This window comes from Perissodus microlepis, chromosome 15 (assembly GCF_051167445.1).
Source record: "Perissodus microlepis isolate ML-2025 ecotype Zambia chromosome 15, ASM5116744v1, whole genome shotgun sequence".
Taxonomy (NCBI): domain Eukaryota; kingdom Metazoa; phylum Chordata; class Actinopteri; order Cichliformes; family Cichlidae; genus Perissodus; species Perissodus microlepis.
The window spans coordinates 36,640,263-36,659,665 of NC_140475.1; the positions used below are offsets into that span (position 1 = coordinate 36,640,263).

The 19,403-nt window shown below is 41.6% G+C and overlaps 1 protein-coding gene across 2 annotated transcripts in view; it reads right to left on the reverse strand.

Moving 5' to 3' along the window:
* Positions 1-19,403, reverse strand: part of negr1 (neuronal growth regulator 1) — a 178,014-nt gene that overhangs the window by 39,606 nt on the left and 119,005 nt on the right. The window contains exons 5-7 of one of the 2 annotated variants that reach the window (XM_084953027.1): positions 16,384-16,504; positions 14,296-14,444; positions 2,870-2,911 (exon numbers count right to left, since the gene is read on the reverse strand). In XM_084953027.1, coding sequence (XP_084809153.1) covers positions 2,870-2,911; positions 14,296-14,444; positions 16,384-16,504 — 312 coding nt within the window. The remainder of the gene's footprint in view (positions 1-2,869; positions 2,912-14,295; positions 14,445-16,383; positions 16,505-19,403) is intronic. The other variant, XM_084953029.1, reaches the window with a different exon arrangement.

Below are 19,403 nucleotides of genomic sequence, written 5' to 3' on the forward strand. Positions count from 1 at the left end.
CACCTGAACAGAAATAGAAAACACACAAGGTCTGAGCACAGACCTCAACATTACTGAAGCAGTGCAGGGTCACGATAGAATCACAATAGAAGACTGAACAAAAAGCAGTCAACATCCAAAGATTTGAATGTCCTTCTACTCATACTCTACAGTAGAAAAACATTCAGTTAATTAACATGATGTTTTAGAAATCCATCCATTCGCTTCCGCTTATCCTTTTTCAGGGTCGCAGGGTACACCCTGGACAGGTCGCCAGTCTGTTGCTAACATAGACACAGACAACCATTCACGCTCGCCTTCATACTTATGGACAATGTAGAGTTTCCAATTAACTTATCCCCTATTATGTCTTTGGGAGGAAGCTGGAGTAGTCAGAGAGAACCTGCACAAACACAGGGAGAACATGCAAACTCCACACAGAAGCGGCAGAATGGTGGCATTGAACTCAGGACCTTCTTGCTATGAGGAAACAGTGCTAACCACTGTACCACCGTGCTGCCTTGTTTTAGACTGTGTATACTGTGGTGTATAATCAATTATGTAAAAGGTTGAGGCTTTTAAGAATTATTGTCTCAAAAAACATCAGGCATGACATTTGATTGTTTGATCTTTTGTAGTACATCATACTGAAGACCAAGTAGTGACCCATCCCAGTATGACAGTCCTCACTGGATAAACCATGAATGGGTTACTGACCAGCTTTCCTGAACACAAGGCAACTAAGCCAAGTGAATCCTGCTTCTATGAATTTCAGCCATGATATATTTAGTTTTGCAGATGTGAGCTCCAATGTTTATCAGGGATGGAGCATCATTCACGTACAGGTCCATGCTGTTATTTAGCAGCGCTAAAGGAACTGCAGCTTTTTGCGACTAATGGTGTCATTTCACATCCCAAATCTTGCTTAGAAATATTTTATAAGTTTTCCTGTTGGGTGGGAAACTAATCTTGTGACATGAGAAAGTGTACAGCTGTGTCTGTGGGATATCAGATTATACAAGTGCTGAGTCAAACAATCTAACATCTACCATAAAAATAGGATTTAATTAACCTACACAATAGCTTTTTTGGCCCATTGGAGATGACTTTTATTAGAGTAGTACTGGCCCAGCAAGGTTAGAAATAAAAGCACAGTGACGGATGTTTCCTATTAACAATGTTTTCTCTTTGTAATTTGATTTTGTTTTTGTCATTTGCCCTTGATCAATGGACTGAAACATACACTGCCAAGTGCTGTGGGGCCTGAGATTTATTTATTTATTTTCCCCCCATTTCAGATCTTCGGATTCTTTTACCTTACAGACAAGAAATTTCATTCTTATTTTGGGACCACATCTCCCCAAACCCATTCATAGGGGAAATAAAAGCAGATAATAACTTGGTAAAAAAATTATTATGAAACTTAATTATACAATGTTTGGGATCTAAAATAATTCCCTTTACCAAGCCAGTTAGTGAAGGCAGCATTGAGAAATTAACTTCAAATACAATTTGGAACAAAGCAAAAACAGTGGCTCACTGAGAGAGTTTATCTCCACGATTGAAACCACCGGTGTTCCTTTGGACCATGAAATTGTCATTTGTTCTGCTAGCATTACATCAAATGAGAGTTCAGGGCCATGCCAGGACCGTTTGTTGCTGCTGAGCTTATTTTAACTTGTTATCTGACAGAATCTCCATGGATAATTATATTTGGCTCAGACAGACAGGTAGAGAATGTCATCTTTCCACAGAGCCGGGTGAAAAGTCACAAGAACCGCCTAGGAGATAAATCGTGCAATACGAATCCTCGCGTGTGATTACAGTACAGTATGTACTGTAAGTGCAGGTGCATTTGAGCACATCAGAATATTTCAGAATGTTTTCATTTCAGCGTCTACAATGGGCATCTGTGTCAGAGAAAGCTTTTAGTGCCAGTGTGCTTCTGTGCACATGAGCACAATTAAGCAAAAAAAAAAAAATAATAATGTAACCACCATGAGAGATTACATTCTGCGACTTGCTTAAAACCATTAGAGAGGGAGAAGAGACGGCCAGGCAGAGGGGATTATTCTGGGCTGGAATGTGGAAGCAGCAGAATGCAGTGAGGAGGGGGAAATAAGGGCGACGTCGACAGTGTAGCACTGACAACAGCACTAGGAGGAGATCAGGTTAAAGAGGGTGGCACGGCGCCAGAGGACTGTTTTAAAGAGGAAAGAACAGAGAGAGAAAGTAGGGGGAAATGATTGAGGAATATTAAGAGAGAGACAGAAAGGGGGGGGGGGGCGTAGTTTTCCCTTTTTCTCCTTTTGGAATGGGGGGAAGAAAACTACAAGCGCAGCAGAGATTCCATCTTGCAAACAACAAACCAACCACAGGCCCTTCACCACCGACGGTGTACTGCCTTTCATGTATACTACATTTAGCGAGTGGCGGGGAGCAGGAGAGTGTTGTTGAGAGAAAGAGAGAAAGAAGCCATCAGCATTATGAAAAGCATCAGACCCAACGGAATATGGAGCAGCCACTTGATGACGCTATTTGATCCAAGTGGGGGTGCTGGTGGGGGAGGCGGGGTTGTAATGGCAGAAAAAAGGGGGCGGGGTAGTGTGATGGCACAGGCTGCAAGAAGTATAATGTAGCCAGACTGAAGAAGCCAAAAAAAAAAAAAAACAATTACCAAAAAATAAAAATCCCCAAAACAAAAGATTAAAAAAAAGAATAAATGCAAATATAGAGTATAAAAGACATACAGTGAAGCTGTACACCCAGCAGGCACTCCAGCCAGCCAACTGAAATAAATCGAGATGGAGGAGCGGTTTTCAGCTCAGGTTAGTATGAGGCAGCGGCTCACGTTGCTGATTTGGTGTACAGCATGGTGACATATACTGACCTGGGCTTGAGACAGCACTAGTGGTGGTGGGTTCAATAATTGCTACAGGGGAGGAGAGGGGGGGGAGAGGGAAGGGGAGGGAAAGAGGACATTCATGTATTATTAACAGAATGGAGACATAAAAAAATAAAAATTTAAAAAATAAAATAAAATAATAATAATAATAATAATAATAATAATAATAATGCATGCAAGGACAAAAAAGGACAGGGAATGACGACAAATCCTCTCCGTGCATTAAGGAGCGATGGCTATGGTGAGATGCAACCTCCTCGTGCTAATAAAAAGCACCTTTTTCCCCCCCAGTTGCCTCAGATTTGCATGAATTGCTGCTAAGACAAAAAAAAAGAACAAGGGCGAACCCAGCAGCCGGAGCCAGTCCCAAACCCTGAAGGGATTTTGTGACCTGGTGAAAAGTCTTCATTTCTCTTCAGGAATACTCGGCCACCTGCACTTAGTGGGGGTAGTTTTTCAGTAGCAACACTCGGCTTAATTTTTTCTCTCCAAATCGTGTTTGGAGAAGGCGCTAGAGAATAAGCAGCAACAATGGGAACCTTCCTCTGAGGGAGGAACTCAATCTTGAATTGCTTTCAGGCTGATGGAATTATGTAACATCCAGTGTGGCAATCTAAACAGCTAGCTTGTGCTCTTTAAGTATATATGACACATAAATCTTTGTACTTGTGTCACATATGCAGCAAAGACACCCCCCCGCAGATCTCGTATCAACACTCAACAATCACCTTGCCGACTAAATTGGTATGAAGATATCAGTGTAATGCAAACACTGCTGCCCATTTGATCTAACATAGCTGTTTGGTAAACAAGTACTCAATTTGAGAAAAATCTGCACCCACTTTGTGCAGTGACTCACTTGACAGCAGAATCTGAAATGCGTAGCAAAAATCAAAGCTGTTCTTTACCATAAGGGCTAAACTCAAAGCGATACAGGAGTCGGCATCGCTATCATGTGTTTTTCGCACATGATAGGCTATAAAAATATTTAGACTTCCTGCAAAGGTGCTATGTAAGATATAAGCCACCTTCCTCCTAAAAGGCTTCATGAGAGCAGAGGAGCTTAAATGTCACAAGAGAAATCAAAGCAGCCATGATTACGGCTTAAAAACATTCACACGAGGAATACAATGACTTTATGTCGTTCCACCAGTGCCGTGCCAAGTTAGCGATAGTGCAGAGGCTACTTAGTCTCTCTATTTTAATCCATTTACACGGGAACTCAATATGGGCACTTCACCTGCGGGGCAAAAGAGGGTACGCTGTAGTCCCCACCATGCTCACAATCTGTGGTCTGTGTTGCTTTTCTGAAGCGCTCAAACAAGTGTGTAATCACTGTGTTACTCTTTTACCGAGCCACTGTTATGCCAACAACAATAAAACATTTGCTTTCACGTCGTTTCATCATTCTATTTGAGGTGGAAATTGTGCAAGAATCAGTATTCATATGTGAAATGATATGCCTTTTTCCCTCGGTATATTGGTGAGGAAATGGTCGAATTCATCTTTTCTTCCACAAATGTTTCCACTTTAAGTAGTCCTGGGGGACCCGGTATGTGAAGAGAGTTTCTTTTCAGTTCTTCAAACAGCCAGCCGGGTGCTATCTGATTAATACTTGAGCATGGATTCACCACTGAATCATTTCATGAGCTCTCAAGACACTCCTCCATTACTGTGGAACATATCTTTTGACATGCAATCTCTCCCTCGTAGCTCCACGCCGACTTGGAGTTTCTCTCTCATTCAGGAGAGCGACGCATCATTTCACATACTGTATACGCCGGTCGGCCTCTCGCGCAGCTTGCTCCTTTTGCGAGATAAAACACATTAGTTTTCACAGCTATTTTATTTCATGGATTGCTATTCTCTTTGTTCTTTGTAGAAGGGATAATGTGAGAGATTTATCTGACTCGATTTGAAGGAACCAGTGTTCACAGAGAGCCCAGCTCAGACTTTTAGCTCATTACAAGCATAAGGAGAAGTTAATACTAAAACTGTACACATCCGTTTTAGCTCTATGGGTTGCACACAGGGAGCTATTCCAAAGAGACTTCTTGGAGTTTTCTCCTGTATGAGATGTGTTCAGAGTTAGATTCTTAACAAAGAAACACAAAATGTCTTTGGTATGCGAGTTTGTGCCAACATCCGAGTTTATAAAGTCACATTTCAGAGCCAACAATCTCAAAACTCATTAATTACTGGCTGGGTCAATAAAACTTATCACTAATCCTATTAAACCTCCATGGATAAAATATGGCGTGTTTGTGCAATGCCGCAGTAAAAATCGTACTTAGAGCCATAAAATATAGGAAGAGGAGATTCCAGACAAACTTGGATATAGCCCGAGCCTTTGTAAGTGTCCAATTTATCTTCGCTGCTCCATTTGAGAGCATTATCAAGGTATTTTTCATGCAGGGACACATGCCTGCATGAACATCTTCCTCACTTATTCCTCCATGATGATGGAGTGGTCCGTTTTTAAGGCTGTGCTCATTTGTGAGCCGCCCAATTAAGTATTCACCCTTGTTCATTTTTAATGGCGCAAGTGTGTGTGGGTACACACTCGGATCGCTCATCCAGGGATGAATGTCCATAAAGTGCTTTGTGCCTCCTATAGGAGTCGGCAGTGGTGGGTGGGGTGTTGTCGGGAATAAGCTCCGCTGCCTGCTGGGCTTCAGCACCAAACATCATCGCAGTGCAACTGGAAAATGTTAATGGCTTTTATGATTGCCTAAATATGGAAATGCAGGCATTCAAAAGACAGGTAAATGGTGCAACACTCTAAGGGCGCTTTTGGGGAAAATAAAGCGTATGGCAGCCTCGCCACGTTAAAGTTATTCAGTGTCTTTTTCATATGTGCGTGTTCTAAAAATGCCCTCAAATTATGTCGCGCTGCTTCTATTCAGTGGTTTTAATGCTGGAAAACAATCAGCGGTTCCAATATTGACAGGACACGCTTCTGTTTTCTAACCAATGCGGACAAATATAAAAGAGGAGTCATTTTAAACCAGGATAAATAAACCTGGCTGCAGCACGATGCGCCGCAGCCATCCAATCCCCGCCTGGACTCGATATTATTCCCCTGCGTTCGAGGCTGTAATCACACACCCACATTTCAGGTTTCACCTTTTGCTCACATTTTCCTGCATCTCTGCTCCGTGACTCAGGTACAATCACAGGGTGCGTGAGCGAACGACATCATCGACAACAATGGCAGACGAGGAGACGTGTCAAAATGACACCTACACATGCAGTGATTGATAAGCGTGACAAATGAACACAACATTCATTAACCAACTAGCCAGCAGTGTCTCTCCTGCCTGAGGGAGGCTGAGCAGTGACACAGAGAGAGGAAGAGTAACTCTTTTTCTTCTCCATCAGTCTCTTCCGATTACTGCTCAAAAGGTGGGAGGGGGGAGCAGGTGGGGGGGGGAGGAAATGAAGGCAGAGGTATAGGCGGAGAAAATCTCCTTCAGGGCTAAGCCGAGGTGGGCTGGGGGATAAGAGCTTGACCAATTAAGCTGGAGGACTCCTCAGAAAATTGGAGTGAGCAGCCTCAGTCTTTTCACCGAAGTTCACTTCCATCTAGCACATGAAATGGGAAGTTGAAATAGGGATTGCCAGCTTGGTGATTGTTATACCTCGGCTAAAATCATAAAGAGTGTGTCTCTGCATGTGTGTGTGTGCAGTGTACACACAGTGCTCATGTGTATGTGTAGTAAGAGGCCGTCAGAAGCAACCTGCAATGATTTTTGGCCCTTTTAAAAATAATTATTGGTCCACAAACGATCATGAACATTTTTATAAAAAACTGTTACACAATTAGATTTGATTGAAAATCCTCTGCTGTCTGAGGAGCTGTCAATGAATGAGGGGGAGGGAGGGTGTGCTGATGAAGCTCAACTCACTTAATAAACACATAAATAAACATAAACATACATGAATGATGTCTTATTCAAAACAACAATCATAATTAACACACAACGAGGGCGTGCGGGAAGGTAAAGGGTGCTGCGGCTGTTAGCGGTGTGGCTGTCAGAGGAACAATGATCAGGCTCACGTTGTAATATCTGTGCTGTGCACCTGAATTACTATAAACTACTGCAAAATGAGCCAATCACTGAAAGAGCCAATTACTGTAAGACATATAAGAGCTGGTGTCAATCAGCCATTCCAGATTGATTACAGCTCTCTGCCAGAACTAATTCCATGTTTCATTCATTTCATCAAGTGCCGGCGAGAGATCCGAGTCAAGGAAGTGAACGTTTACAGCTGAAGGTTATACAGTTAGATGTGGAGGAAGACAGGTTTGGCTGTTTGAGGGCGCTGTCAATGGACCCGAACAGCAATGAGGATTCTGCTGCAACCACAAATCCCCAATAACTACATTACTGCGACGAGCACGCTGTCGCCTGAGAAGGAGTTTAGACAACACGCTGGCTGCCCGCTGATAATCATGCAGCAGGACACTGATTCAAGTGAAACATTTTAAACTATACGTGACAGGCTGCAGCAAGCGTGCACTTTTTATCTGACATATTACCCGGTAACATTGATTACTTGCAAATTAACATATGGTAGGATCCTAATGACACCTTGAGCCAAAATATAAATACACTCTGGATCCCATATACAGTAACAGCTCACGGAAAAGCACCAAAACTACAAGTGGAAAAGGACTAATTCCACCAATTTATTGAGTATACTCCAATTATAACTGGATAACAGCAACAAGGCAAGCACTGTGATATGATCCTATTTTTTAATAACACCATGCAAATGAACAGAAAGACCGGAACTCAATATATATTTGTCTCCGTGGCGCAACAGCAAACTGAGCAGCCACCGGCACGAAAATCGACGCATGCATTTAAATGCCAATAATTCCTGCTCATTATAAATTAAAGAGCAACAGCAGAGCAATGAAACTAACCCAACAGACAAACAGCCATAGCATACTAACATTATAGAGGAAACAAAGACATACACTGAAGGAAAACATGCTAAGAGTGAATAAAAGCTCCTGAGGAGCCATGCCCTGTCAGCGTGGGCATGGTGACCTCAGGAAATGCTGTGGCTTCAGATGCTGACGGACAACCGCGCGGTGATAAACTATTTACTCCTTAATTAACTTGTCCAAGATGAGAAGCAGGGATCGTGACAGGTCAGCCAGTCCTGGCAAATGTTAATGGGAATATCTATCGTTTTTTGTGTTGTCCTTTTCCCAAACCAAACCCACTCACGCTTTTCTTGACGAGACTCCTCACAGCGCAACGTGCCTTAAATTTCTTTCAGTAATGAAAAGAGCGTGGAACCAGTGCATTGATCTGGTTTTAAACTCCGCAGGTTTCACTATATAATTTTTGCCGAAAGCTGAACCCTCATTAACTGCGATTACGTTTCTGTTGTATGCACACTGCGGCTCAGTTTGCTACAGAGTGATATGGAAAACACAGCAAAGCTACTGAGAGTGAGACTGATAATGAATCAGTGCAAACTGAACCTGTGCGAGCTCGGCTTCGTCTGTAATCACACATTTCAACTGAAAACATACAGAAGGACAAAAAGTTATTTTGGGGCATTTCTATGCATCATTCATAACTATTATCCAGTCCAATTCATCACACCTTTGTAGCTTAACAAATGTTTAAAAGTACAGACAATTGTGACCAGTGCTGTTTTACTTTGATATTTGTTCATTCACTGATGACACTGGGCATTGTGGTATTCACAAAGTATGAAAAGATTTACACACACATGCACAGAAGTACTGCAGAGTGGTGACAAAGAGGCTATATGCTTTCTTTCTGCTCCACAGAACCCAGTTTGTGTTTTACCACAGCTTTTTAACACAAGCTTAAAGTGGTACTTGGCTCAAAGAGATCACAACCCCTGACTAATGGTTTAAAAGCACGAAAACCAAAACGCTCTGACATAACTGGCAGAATAGAGCAGACAGTGAGGAAACACAGCACCTAACTCGTATAAAAAAAGCCAGGCGTTAGTCAGAGCCTACCATGTCGAAACCGAGACGAGATCAGAATGCAAATTCTGCTTTTCATCCCTATTTGATTTGAAACAGAAACCCAACTATCTGTCTTCCACTGGCTGCTCTGAATTGAAGGCAAATGTGTTTACTTTCTCTGGGAGTAGGCTTTGCAGAGTCACAGTTCATCTCATCAGCGATAATGGCAAACCTTTTCCTGGATTGATTTAAAGTGACTCTGTAAGGTTAAGACAAAAAGGATTTACACCACTGACAGATAAGGACCTTTCAGCTTTAAATTCCTGACAACAGAGCAATGACACTGAGCTCTGAAGTCTTGTGTGTTTTGCTTTATTGTACTTCCTTTTCTCTTGTTTTTCTTTTTTGAACAGGGATAACCCTCAGTTCACAGTGCAGTGCAAACAACCACAGAGACAGCTGGACATGACCATAAATATCCCCCCACACGTTGTTCTTCTACTTACAATTCACCTCACTATATATGCTGCTCAGTCTAATATGCATACCCCTTTCCCCCCTTGCTCATCAATAGCTATTGACTGGTTCAAAAATAGCAACCCAAAGTCACCCGTGGTGAAATCTCACCTCTGGGTTTTGTTATTTGCATCAACGTAGCGATGAGGTGCGCTGCGGCGACTGCTTGCCATTTCTCATTAAGAGCGACATCGGAAATGGCCTCTCTTCTAGATCACGAGAGACAAAGGGAGGGGCAAGACTCTGTGTGTGCCTGTGTGTGTTTCTCACTGAGAGGAAGAGAGTGATCGAAAGGAAGAATGAGCGACAACAGTCGCAGAAAGGGGGAGAAAAAGAGTGAGAGAACGAGATAAGAGAATCAGACAGACAAAGCCACGATGGAACGACAGACAAAGAGATAAAGAGAAGGGGAGAAGTTGGGGGTGGCAGCACAGGAAGCTGCCTCCTCTTTCTATTCCGAGGGTTTCTTTACCGCTCTGCCTTTGAGGCCTCGCTAGTGTCACATTAAGATCATCCATTTGAGAATCTGAGACAAGCCTTTGATGTTCTTTGTGCATACACAAACAGGAGAGTGGAGTGCTCCTTTGACAATTGCCAACTCTACAGAAATATCTTTTTGTAGTCTGAGTCTCTGGCCTGCTAGGGACAATGTTATCATCAGAGAGTGCAGTGCAAACTAGTGAATAATTTAATTTACCTGTTCATATTTCATCACTGAATACATTAAATAGATTTTTTCCCACTGCTCTCACTGTAAAGCATCGAGAAAACGATGTTCCTCAGTCCTACGATGTCACTGCTTTTTTTTAAATCTCTTTTTTTTGTCGCTCAGTTGGGCAAAATAATGGAAGAGTGTAAGAAAAACTCAAACACCCACCACAAAGTAGGGAGAACTCACGAAGACGTTCCTGAATGCATGTATTGTAGACAGATATTTCATAAAAGAAGTGTCTTGCTCTTTCAGGAATGAAAGATGTTGAAAAGTAATTCACGGAGATTTAAAAATATGTGCGTCCGGAAAGTGGAGTCATCAAACATGTCGGAATTTTTCCTAAAAGTTTGCTTATAGTGGATTTCTTTCCTGGAAATAAAAAAAAAAGGCCTCAGGTTGTTTGTTCATTAAACAATCGACAGACCTCGCCTTTTGAGCACTACACTGGCAAATAAGCCTTAGGGCATTTTAAGAACTTCTTTTTTTGGATAAATTCTGTGTATTGGGCAGTCTGACAAAATGGGCCAATTATACTTTAATGATCAATGAAGAACTTCACTTAGGCCTGTAATAAATGAACTGATGGCTCACTTCACCTAATCTATACCTTGACTCTCGCCGCCCTCGGCTCCAGTCAGTAGACATCATGACTGTGATAAAGCCTAGAGTGTAGAGAACGGATCTACTGCTGCATGTTTTTTGTTTAGAAACTTTCAAAACTGTGAAAGGTTATCATCATCAAACAACCTCATCCAACCTTTATGAATCTGTTTTCTCATACAGAACCAAGAATTGGAAACTTATTAATCTTGCTAGGAAACCTGTCAAAGATCATCTCAACAACCACCGGTTGCAAGGGAAATATGTACTTCCTGACCGCTTGAGAGTGGTTGTTGGAGGTTGCTGGCAGTCACTGTGAAGTCGATTGCTAAAGCCCCCTTTCACACAGGCCTACAGATCACTCAGTGGCCCCCTGGTAACTACGAAGGGTCATGAGGGAAATGTATGTTTTCTGCAACTTTGGCAAGTGGTTGGTGGATGTATTTGGTGTTTCACCAAAAAACTCCTGCTTTGGTCAATTGCACATTGCCACAGTTGCCAGTAGTTTGCATGGAAGACGCCGACATGTCTGCAAACACTTGGCAACCACTCTCAAAGCAGTAAAGGTGAAAAGTGCAGTGAAAAATGGAAATGGAGAAGGTTCGCCTTCAAAGTAAAAGTTGCACTTTTTGAAAAGTGTTTGCGTTGGACTTTTTCAAATTTCAAGAACGTCCACAGACAAGTCGGTGTCTTCATGTTAGCTATGTGTGCACTAGTAGCAGTAAGCTGCACAAGAAGGCTTTTCGTGCAGCACCCTCTTTGCAATTGATTTCACCAAGTGACAGCCAGCAACGTAGCATTATTATTACTTTTTACCATTTAGTAAAATCCTACAGTATTTTTTCTGCATGCACAGCCACCTCTTTCAGACACACGTGTTATATTTTTATTATTCTAGAATTATTATCATTATTCCCAATGCTGATGTGCCAAACTTATCACATTTTTTTCCTTAAAGTGTTAGAAATCATAACTATCAGTAGTATCAACACATCACACTCCTTCCAAACCTTATCCAGTGTGCTTATTATTTTCCATTTTTAAATGCAGTAACAACACTACGTTATATTTTGTCAAAACATGCACAGATGGTATAATATAAACGTATGACTTGTATATTATACTCTGCCTCCTGGACAAGATTAAGCCCAGCATCGTTATGTGCTAGAAGATCTCTATTCAAACACGGAGCTTCACAAAGATGAGACATAAAACAATACAATGATAGTCTACCACACAAATGCTTTTCCACAGTCCCCAAACAAGAGCTGCTTCGACTGTACTCGTCATTATTAGAAGCCTTTCACTCACATGCTGGTTAACACTGAGTGCCTGCACGTTGTACATCTTCTTATATTTTCCTACATCTTTCAGTTCTGAGCTGCGGCTCGTGGCACGCACAGATCAGATTTCAAAAAGCTGATTATGGTCAGACATTTTTAAAGTTCAATTTTGAAGATTGCTGTTTGAGAAAACTTTGATCTCAAGCCACAGCATCCTTGGGTCCAGTGCTCCTCTACTAGTGGTGTATGAGTGTGTGTGTGTGTGTGTGTGTGTGTGTGTGTGTGTGTGTGTGTGTGTGTGTGTGTGAATTGTAAGGCACTTTGTAGAACCACTAAGGCAGGGATTATACTCGGTTGCGGGAACCGTCATGGAGAGCTGCAGACACCACAGATGAGTAGCCATTCTTGTTATGCTTCTTTGAAGTCTGCTTGAAGTGCACCTGAAGGGTATATGCATTGGTGTGTTGTAGTGTAATGTGTCAATGGGTGTCACAGAAAATTGGTAGGCATGTGCACGTCGGCACGGAGCTTTGCGCTCAAAATTTACATCGCTTGGACCCGGTGAACCCTGGCATACTCACAAAAGCAGAACTATAATACACCATTCAGGTTTAACAGGTGCTATAGATGTGCGTTACACTTAATATGCGAGAGAAATGTAGAGTTTTTAGTAGAGTTTGTTCTTCTTTCATAAATTGTATATCAACTAGTAAGTTAGGCTTAGTTTACTGAATGAACTGCTTAGAATGTGTGTTTTACTTGCTATTTTAAGAGATTTCTCGTTTTTTTAGTCAGGATATTTTCTCTGATTTAAAAAAAGAAATCTCACTCAGGGTAAAAATCTGTGATGTGACTGAAGCACATAGATCGTTTGTTCCAAATAAAGCTATAAAATTGACACATAAGCCAAACTGAGGATGTGCAGAACTGTTATTCAAATTCAAATGTTATTTGTCACACACACACAACCACACACAGTATGACATGGGGGTGAAATGCTTGTAGCTGTGCAATGCCCGACCATTAAATGACAGTGGTTTTACAGTATTTACAATTTACAGGTTACTACAAAAATTTACAAATTAACTTAGAAATTTACAGTAAAAAATGTGCAAATAGCAGAAAGAGATTATAAAGATTATAAATTATAGGAAGTGTGCATAAAGAAAAACCAGAGTGCGTGTGGTGATGTGATGTGTGTGAGAGTCCAGTCTTATGCAGTATGTTACAGCCCAAATTACCTGGCAGCACTGGTTTCAAGTGTGCATTTTCTCAAATAATGTACTTGTTTCCTGTATTTGCTGAACATAGTGATGAATGAGATCACAGGTTATGATTTGGCTGTATAACAGCTTTTGATCCAGTGTTGTGTTTTTCTCCCCCTTCAATCTCCAGTTCCCTTTCATTAGTTGTTTTGAATGCTTAAGTAAGCAGGGGCCTGGGTAAGTGCTGGTCTGGGGTGAAAACAGACAGCCTTGTGTAAGCCTCTTCCTAGAAACACAGAGCCTCTCTCTCCAGCGGAAAGGTCTAAGGTTGTGTTCAGGCAGACAACAGCACTGAATGAAAAAGCAGAGCCACCTCATTTATTCATATGCAATATTGATTCAGTCAGGGTGGCAATGCTGAAGAGTTGTGCATGAAAGAATGAAAACTTGAGCTATAATAGCATAGCTGAAGTATCTCTGCAGGGATGACTTCATTTATTTTGTGGACACATACTGATTTATTTATTTAAAAGAATGCTTCTAACTATGAGAAATAAATGCTGTTTATCAGTGATACAGCAGGAGTTTGGCCTCTGATATTTGGGTCTTTTTGGAACTCGGAAAGATTCCTTATGGGCTTTGAAAAGCTGTGAAAGGGCTCTTTAAAATCTGAGTCATACTCCTACTTGGTATTCAACTTAGCAGGATTGACCTGTGTTGCTGCCTTTGTAATTGTGACGCTGTTGCCTCAAACCTAAATTTCTTTTTCAGGTGGTGTTTTTATCCAGTACACATGCAGATGTAGACTTAAAAAGCAGACGCACCAACCCCCCCCACCCCACCCCACCACCACCCACACACACGCACACACACAGGATGTCTAACAATAATAGACAACTGATTCACAAAGCCGATGTCTAGGAAATAATCTTTTTTTTTTTTACTGGTGATCTGTGGGCAACCACTTCCACTGGGGTTAAACCTTTTTTTTCCTATAACAAGAAAATTGTAGCGAAAAATGAAAACACTTTTGAGGGCAGAGAACCCCCCACTGACATCCACAACACTCTTCCAACCCTCTGACTCTTCAGCCCTCCAGTTAGCCACAAGCAGGTAGAATGACAACTTACGATTGAGAGGCACGCTGGCATTAGCCGTCCCTAGCTTGTTGGAGGCGACGCACGTGTAGTTCCCGTAACGATCCTCTGTCATGTTGGTGACTGTGAGGACAGATCTGGAGCTGAGGCTCTTGATGTCGATGCCCTGACCCTTGATAATCCTGAAAAACAGAACACAATCACAACAAATGATGCTTTGATTTCTCTCCCTGAGCACAAAGTAACGGGGGTGGAAACGGCTAGAGTCAAGGGCAGCGCAAATGTTTGTCATCTTTAGTGGATTTTCAGATTGTGTAGTGGCTCATCACTCTCTTCAACAGATCTATTTATCCCTTGGTCTGCCTTGGAGAGACGCTTTGAAGGACTGCGAGGAGAGAGAAATGACCCAGAGGTGAACCAGCTGGGTGCCACTTGACGTGTTGTTCATCGTTTTTGTTGCAGGTGCGGCCGGATTATAATAAATCCTACTACAGTTGTGCCTGGCATCTGTGCTAAGAAACTGACAAATGTTAAATTGTTTACTGTTGTGGGCGTGATGATCTTAAACAGCCTGTAGAGATTAAAATTCACTCAGCACAGGCATATGCTATGAATCCTGATTGTGGGATTTTTGTAGATGGTACAGCTTGTTTTCATCTCAGCGGTTGCCTGTACTGCTACAGATTCATATTTAAACATATAAACCATAAAATCCTCCAGAGAGGAGACATACTTCTATCCTGGCCTTGCTGTGCCCCCCCATGATCTCGAGCTTGGCTCGCCTCGCTTTGAGAGTCACTCTGGGTTGAAGCATTATGTGCGACCTTATGTCCAGCAAATATCCGCAAATCTGTTGTTCCCTCTCCCATGGCGATTTCCTCAAATGTTAGCTGAACATTCTCTGATAATCTCAGCATGTGTCTCACCTCTTTACTTCACCGTGAAACTAGTCGATTCTCTCCTCCGTCATGTTGAAAGAAGCCTACCCATAAACACTCAACTGCTTCCATCTGAGAGCGAAAGTGGCGATGCATCGAGAAAGATTTACTTGCAGAAGCCGCCACACGCCTTCCATTATCGACCAAATGAAAAGACATCTGCAGCAATGCTATAGCTGCATCAACACTCAGCCAAAATCAGGAGTGGAGCTCATTTTACATGCAGAGTAATTGGGCAGTGAAAAAGGCAGCGTTAATGCTGTACAGCAGCTACACGTGCTCCATGCTTAAGTCCCTATACTAATGTCCTGCTCATAATGAGGAGTAAATAAGAAATCAACATTTAGCCATGTAAGAAGTCACAGAAAGAACAAGTCCTTGAATTAAGTAAAGACTAGAATCACGCCAACTTGCCTCCTTAGCAATTTGAATAAATTGAATCCACCCTATAATTACAATTAGCACAGTGTGAGCTGATGATTGAAATTGTGCTCACCAGGAGTGGGTAAATGACGGGTAATAGGGGTAATTTGGTTTTTAAATTCAAGAACTGACACTTGAATCTAGACTGATTGATGTATGTGTCGCGAATGATTTAAGCCAGTTGCCAGCAAACATTTTATTAGGATGCAAGGTGAGGACAAGGCACAAATGACTCTCGCTGGAACATTTTTGTGCGCTCTCCCCAGAGGCTGGATGGATGGCAGAACAAACAAATGCACTGTCTCTGGAAAAAAAGCAAACAAGCAGAAGTAATACATTTTCTATCAAGTAAAGGTGTGACCTAATAACACAAGCGTTATTGTCAAATGTCAGCGTGAACGATTGCAGTAAAAATTTGATATTTAGATGTGGACTTTAGACTTCCGCGGGAAAAAAGTATTCCCGGGTAATCATACGGATTTCTTTATACTTGTGTCTACCGGCCCATTTTTCATGGCGTGTCGACTTGTCATAGCAAGAAAAGGACACACGAAACTAATTTCGTTAACAATGCCTCAGCTCCATCGAGAGTCATGGTGAAACAGCGTGCACAATACCAGAGGCTTGTAAGTTCACTTAAATGCAGTGATTTTCCTCCTTTATTGATTACACATGTTCCTGTAGTTCAATGACATGCAGAAGAAATCTGGTATGAAAAAAGGTCTATGCGGGTATGCAGGGGTAAACAATCCGAACTCACCTTTTTTCACCCTTGTACCACTCAAATGTTGGAGAAGGCATTGCAGCAGCCTCACATCTTAGCAGGGCTGTGCGTCCCAGACCGACTCCATGGCTCTTTATGTCGTGGATAGATGGGGCAACTGAAGAAAACCAAAAAATAAAAATAAGACATCTTAGCAAGATTACCCACAACATTACCATGAGCCATTTGCATAAGAACAGCGGTGAATGCTCTTATTTTGATGGCGAAGGGTGGCTGCACTTGACAACTGCTGACACCCTGGTCAGTGCAGACATTGCGCGGTGTAAGCTCAACATTCAAAATCTACAAAGGCATATTTGGAGAGGAGAGAGGGCACCCATCCCCTGTGTTAGGAAACTCAAATAAATTGCACTGCATGGTGATAAATGGCTTAATGGAAGTTCAAAGACTCAATGGCAGAGGCAGGTTCAGTGAATGCAAAATCAGACTCCTTTCATGTGCTGAAGTGTGGTGTTAATCTCTTTGCCAGTGTCATGTAGGCAGCGATAGCTTTTAAAGCAACCCAGTCCTTCTCCACTTCAAGCAACCGAGCCTTGAAATAATGTAATATGTTTATGTTTTATAGATTGACAACATAATAAAAGTGGTAGACCAAAAACAAAAATGCCATTTCAAATTTCATCTAAAATGTAACTACAGGTTAAACTCGCGGAGATGGGCCATCATGTTTAAGAGGAGGTCAAACAGTGAATAACAAAACCAACACAAGTGCAGACCAGACCACAGCTACGATCAGTGATACCAAAATGAATGAAAAATTAAATAACGGCCCAATAATGTCAACATGAATATACCATCAGTTTAACTTTTTTTACAGGTATGTAAGTCAGTTTGGGTTTGGTAGATTTCTCCAGTCTGATGGTCTTTAAACTTGAAAGCACATGTTGCATTTTCTTGACACTCTCAAAACGTTGTTGCATGTGTCAGAAGCTGTTTTCACTGATGCACTGCAGTCCTGGACGTTTCTAGACATCAGCCTGTAGAGGTGCACGCATCATATTTGATACATGCAGGTTTTTGTGAGACTTCTACATCATCAGTGTAACATCCCCCCTCTTTAAAAAAACTAAATAAATTGCAAAACATATTTTTAAGCAATTAAAAAAAAAAGAAGTCAGATGTAGCATATATGATACAAAATATAAAATCGTATATGGAAATTAAAATGTAAATAATTTTTAAACCAATTTGTCAGATGGTTCAATAAATTCTTCATTTTCAAAAATTTTCTGGCAATTATTTGGTATTTCAGGCTTTAAGGGGGTAATGCGATCCAGCTGTCCTGCACAGCTGGATCGAACATTAAATGGTCTTTAACCTGCCAGGGTCCCCCAGTGCAAAGCAGTCCGTAAGACTGCCCGCTTATAACAAAATTCCAGGTTATTCTGGTCAATGGTGTATGTGAATTTTTTAAGCAGCTGCAGGCTGTTAAAAAAATACTTGGGCAGGTTTGGAAGCCCTGCGAGTTCTGCTTCCTTGATATTGAGCTTTTTGACCAAAGAGTCTCCTTCAGTCGAAGGCTTGAGCTGAAACTAACCAGTGACTTTGAGCTTTTAGGGGGTTGTAAAAGTGCACGGCTGTAACAGTGGGAAAAAAGAAAAACAAAGGGGGGAGTGTAAGAATTTTATGCCAATTACTTTGTTTTCTTATTAGGTGGAAGTCAAAATGATGACTGACATTAAAATCCAATTAATGGCCAAGCACAGTAAGTCCATGTGTAGGTAATTGACGAGTGGATTCAAAGCGAGTGAGTGGGCGTAATGTGCTGGGACTCCTGAACTCCACTGCACACGCAAAGTGGGATTACTGGGACTCAATCAGTAATACAACTGTAACTGTCCTGTGCTTTCTTATTTGGTATGTAAAACATTTAGATGAGCAATATAATATTCAAACAGCATTAGCTATTAGGTTTAGTTCAATGCATTTGACTCAATTTTACCAAGTGGAGATCAAAGGGTAAAATAAACAGCCAACTCATCAGATGAATGATTAAGATTGTATTATACTCTGCTTAATGTTATAATATTAATTCAATTAATGCTTAAACTGTGATGGGTAAATAAAATGGCACCTTTAAAGGACTGGGGACAACGCTAAACTGGTCCCAGCTGAATGCACACAGTGGCTTAAACCCACTGGTATTTTTATGACAGCTTACCTTCATAGATCGCCTGCTTCTTCACTGAACACTGAGGCAAAGAAACAGGAAAAACCAACCACACTATCACACAGAGCTCAATCTGACATTGTGTATTGTGTAAACTTGGCTTGACTTTCCAAAAGCCTGACAAACAATAAAACTGTTCTGAACAACCAAGCAGATGCACAGCCATTTCAGATACAAGACAGGGCAAAATTACTTTGTGTCACTCACACTGTTTTTGATTAAAAGCATATGATACATGGAAAACGCTCGCGCTCTTTAGACCAGTCCTGCAGCTAGCAGTAAATTGCCCAGCCATGTTTGAAAGTAAGATGGGGACTATTTATATTCCTGACAATGAGCTTTAAAGAATGACCTGTCAGTCTGAGCTAAAGCCCCTTTCCAGTGGAAGGACTTGGCCAAGAGCCTGCAAGACTTTCAATTGCATTTGGAGAGACCTGAGTATGGAGTGAAAAAGCTTCTAAACATAACCCCCAGCACGTCAGACTCCCCCAAAACAACGGAAATTCAACGAAGACATAATCTGGTTCACTCCTACGGAACAGGATAGCATTCATGTGTTTTATCCACTTAGATTTACAAATCCTTCACCTTTGATCATTCAGTACTTTCTGTGAGATGGCCTTGGTTTGAAGTGCTGCATGGAACCAATGCATGCACAGTCTTTCCCTGCAGCCTGTGACAGTCAGCGCAGATAGATGAAGTGGAATGCCACAGATTTGGGCAAGGTGAAAGCGAAGCATGTGATCATTTGTACAAGTGTCATAAAATCATGTAAGAGAGGCACACAAAGATCACAGTGTGCTCTGTGATGATGGATGCCCTTCCA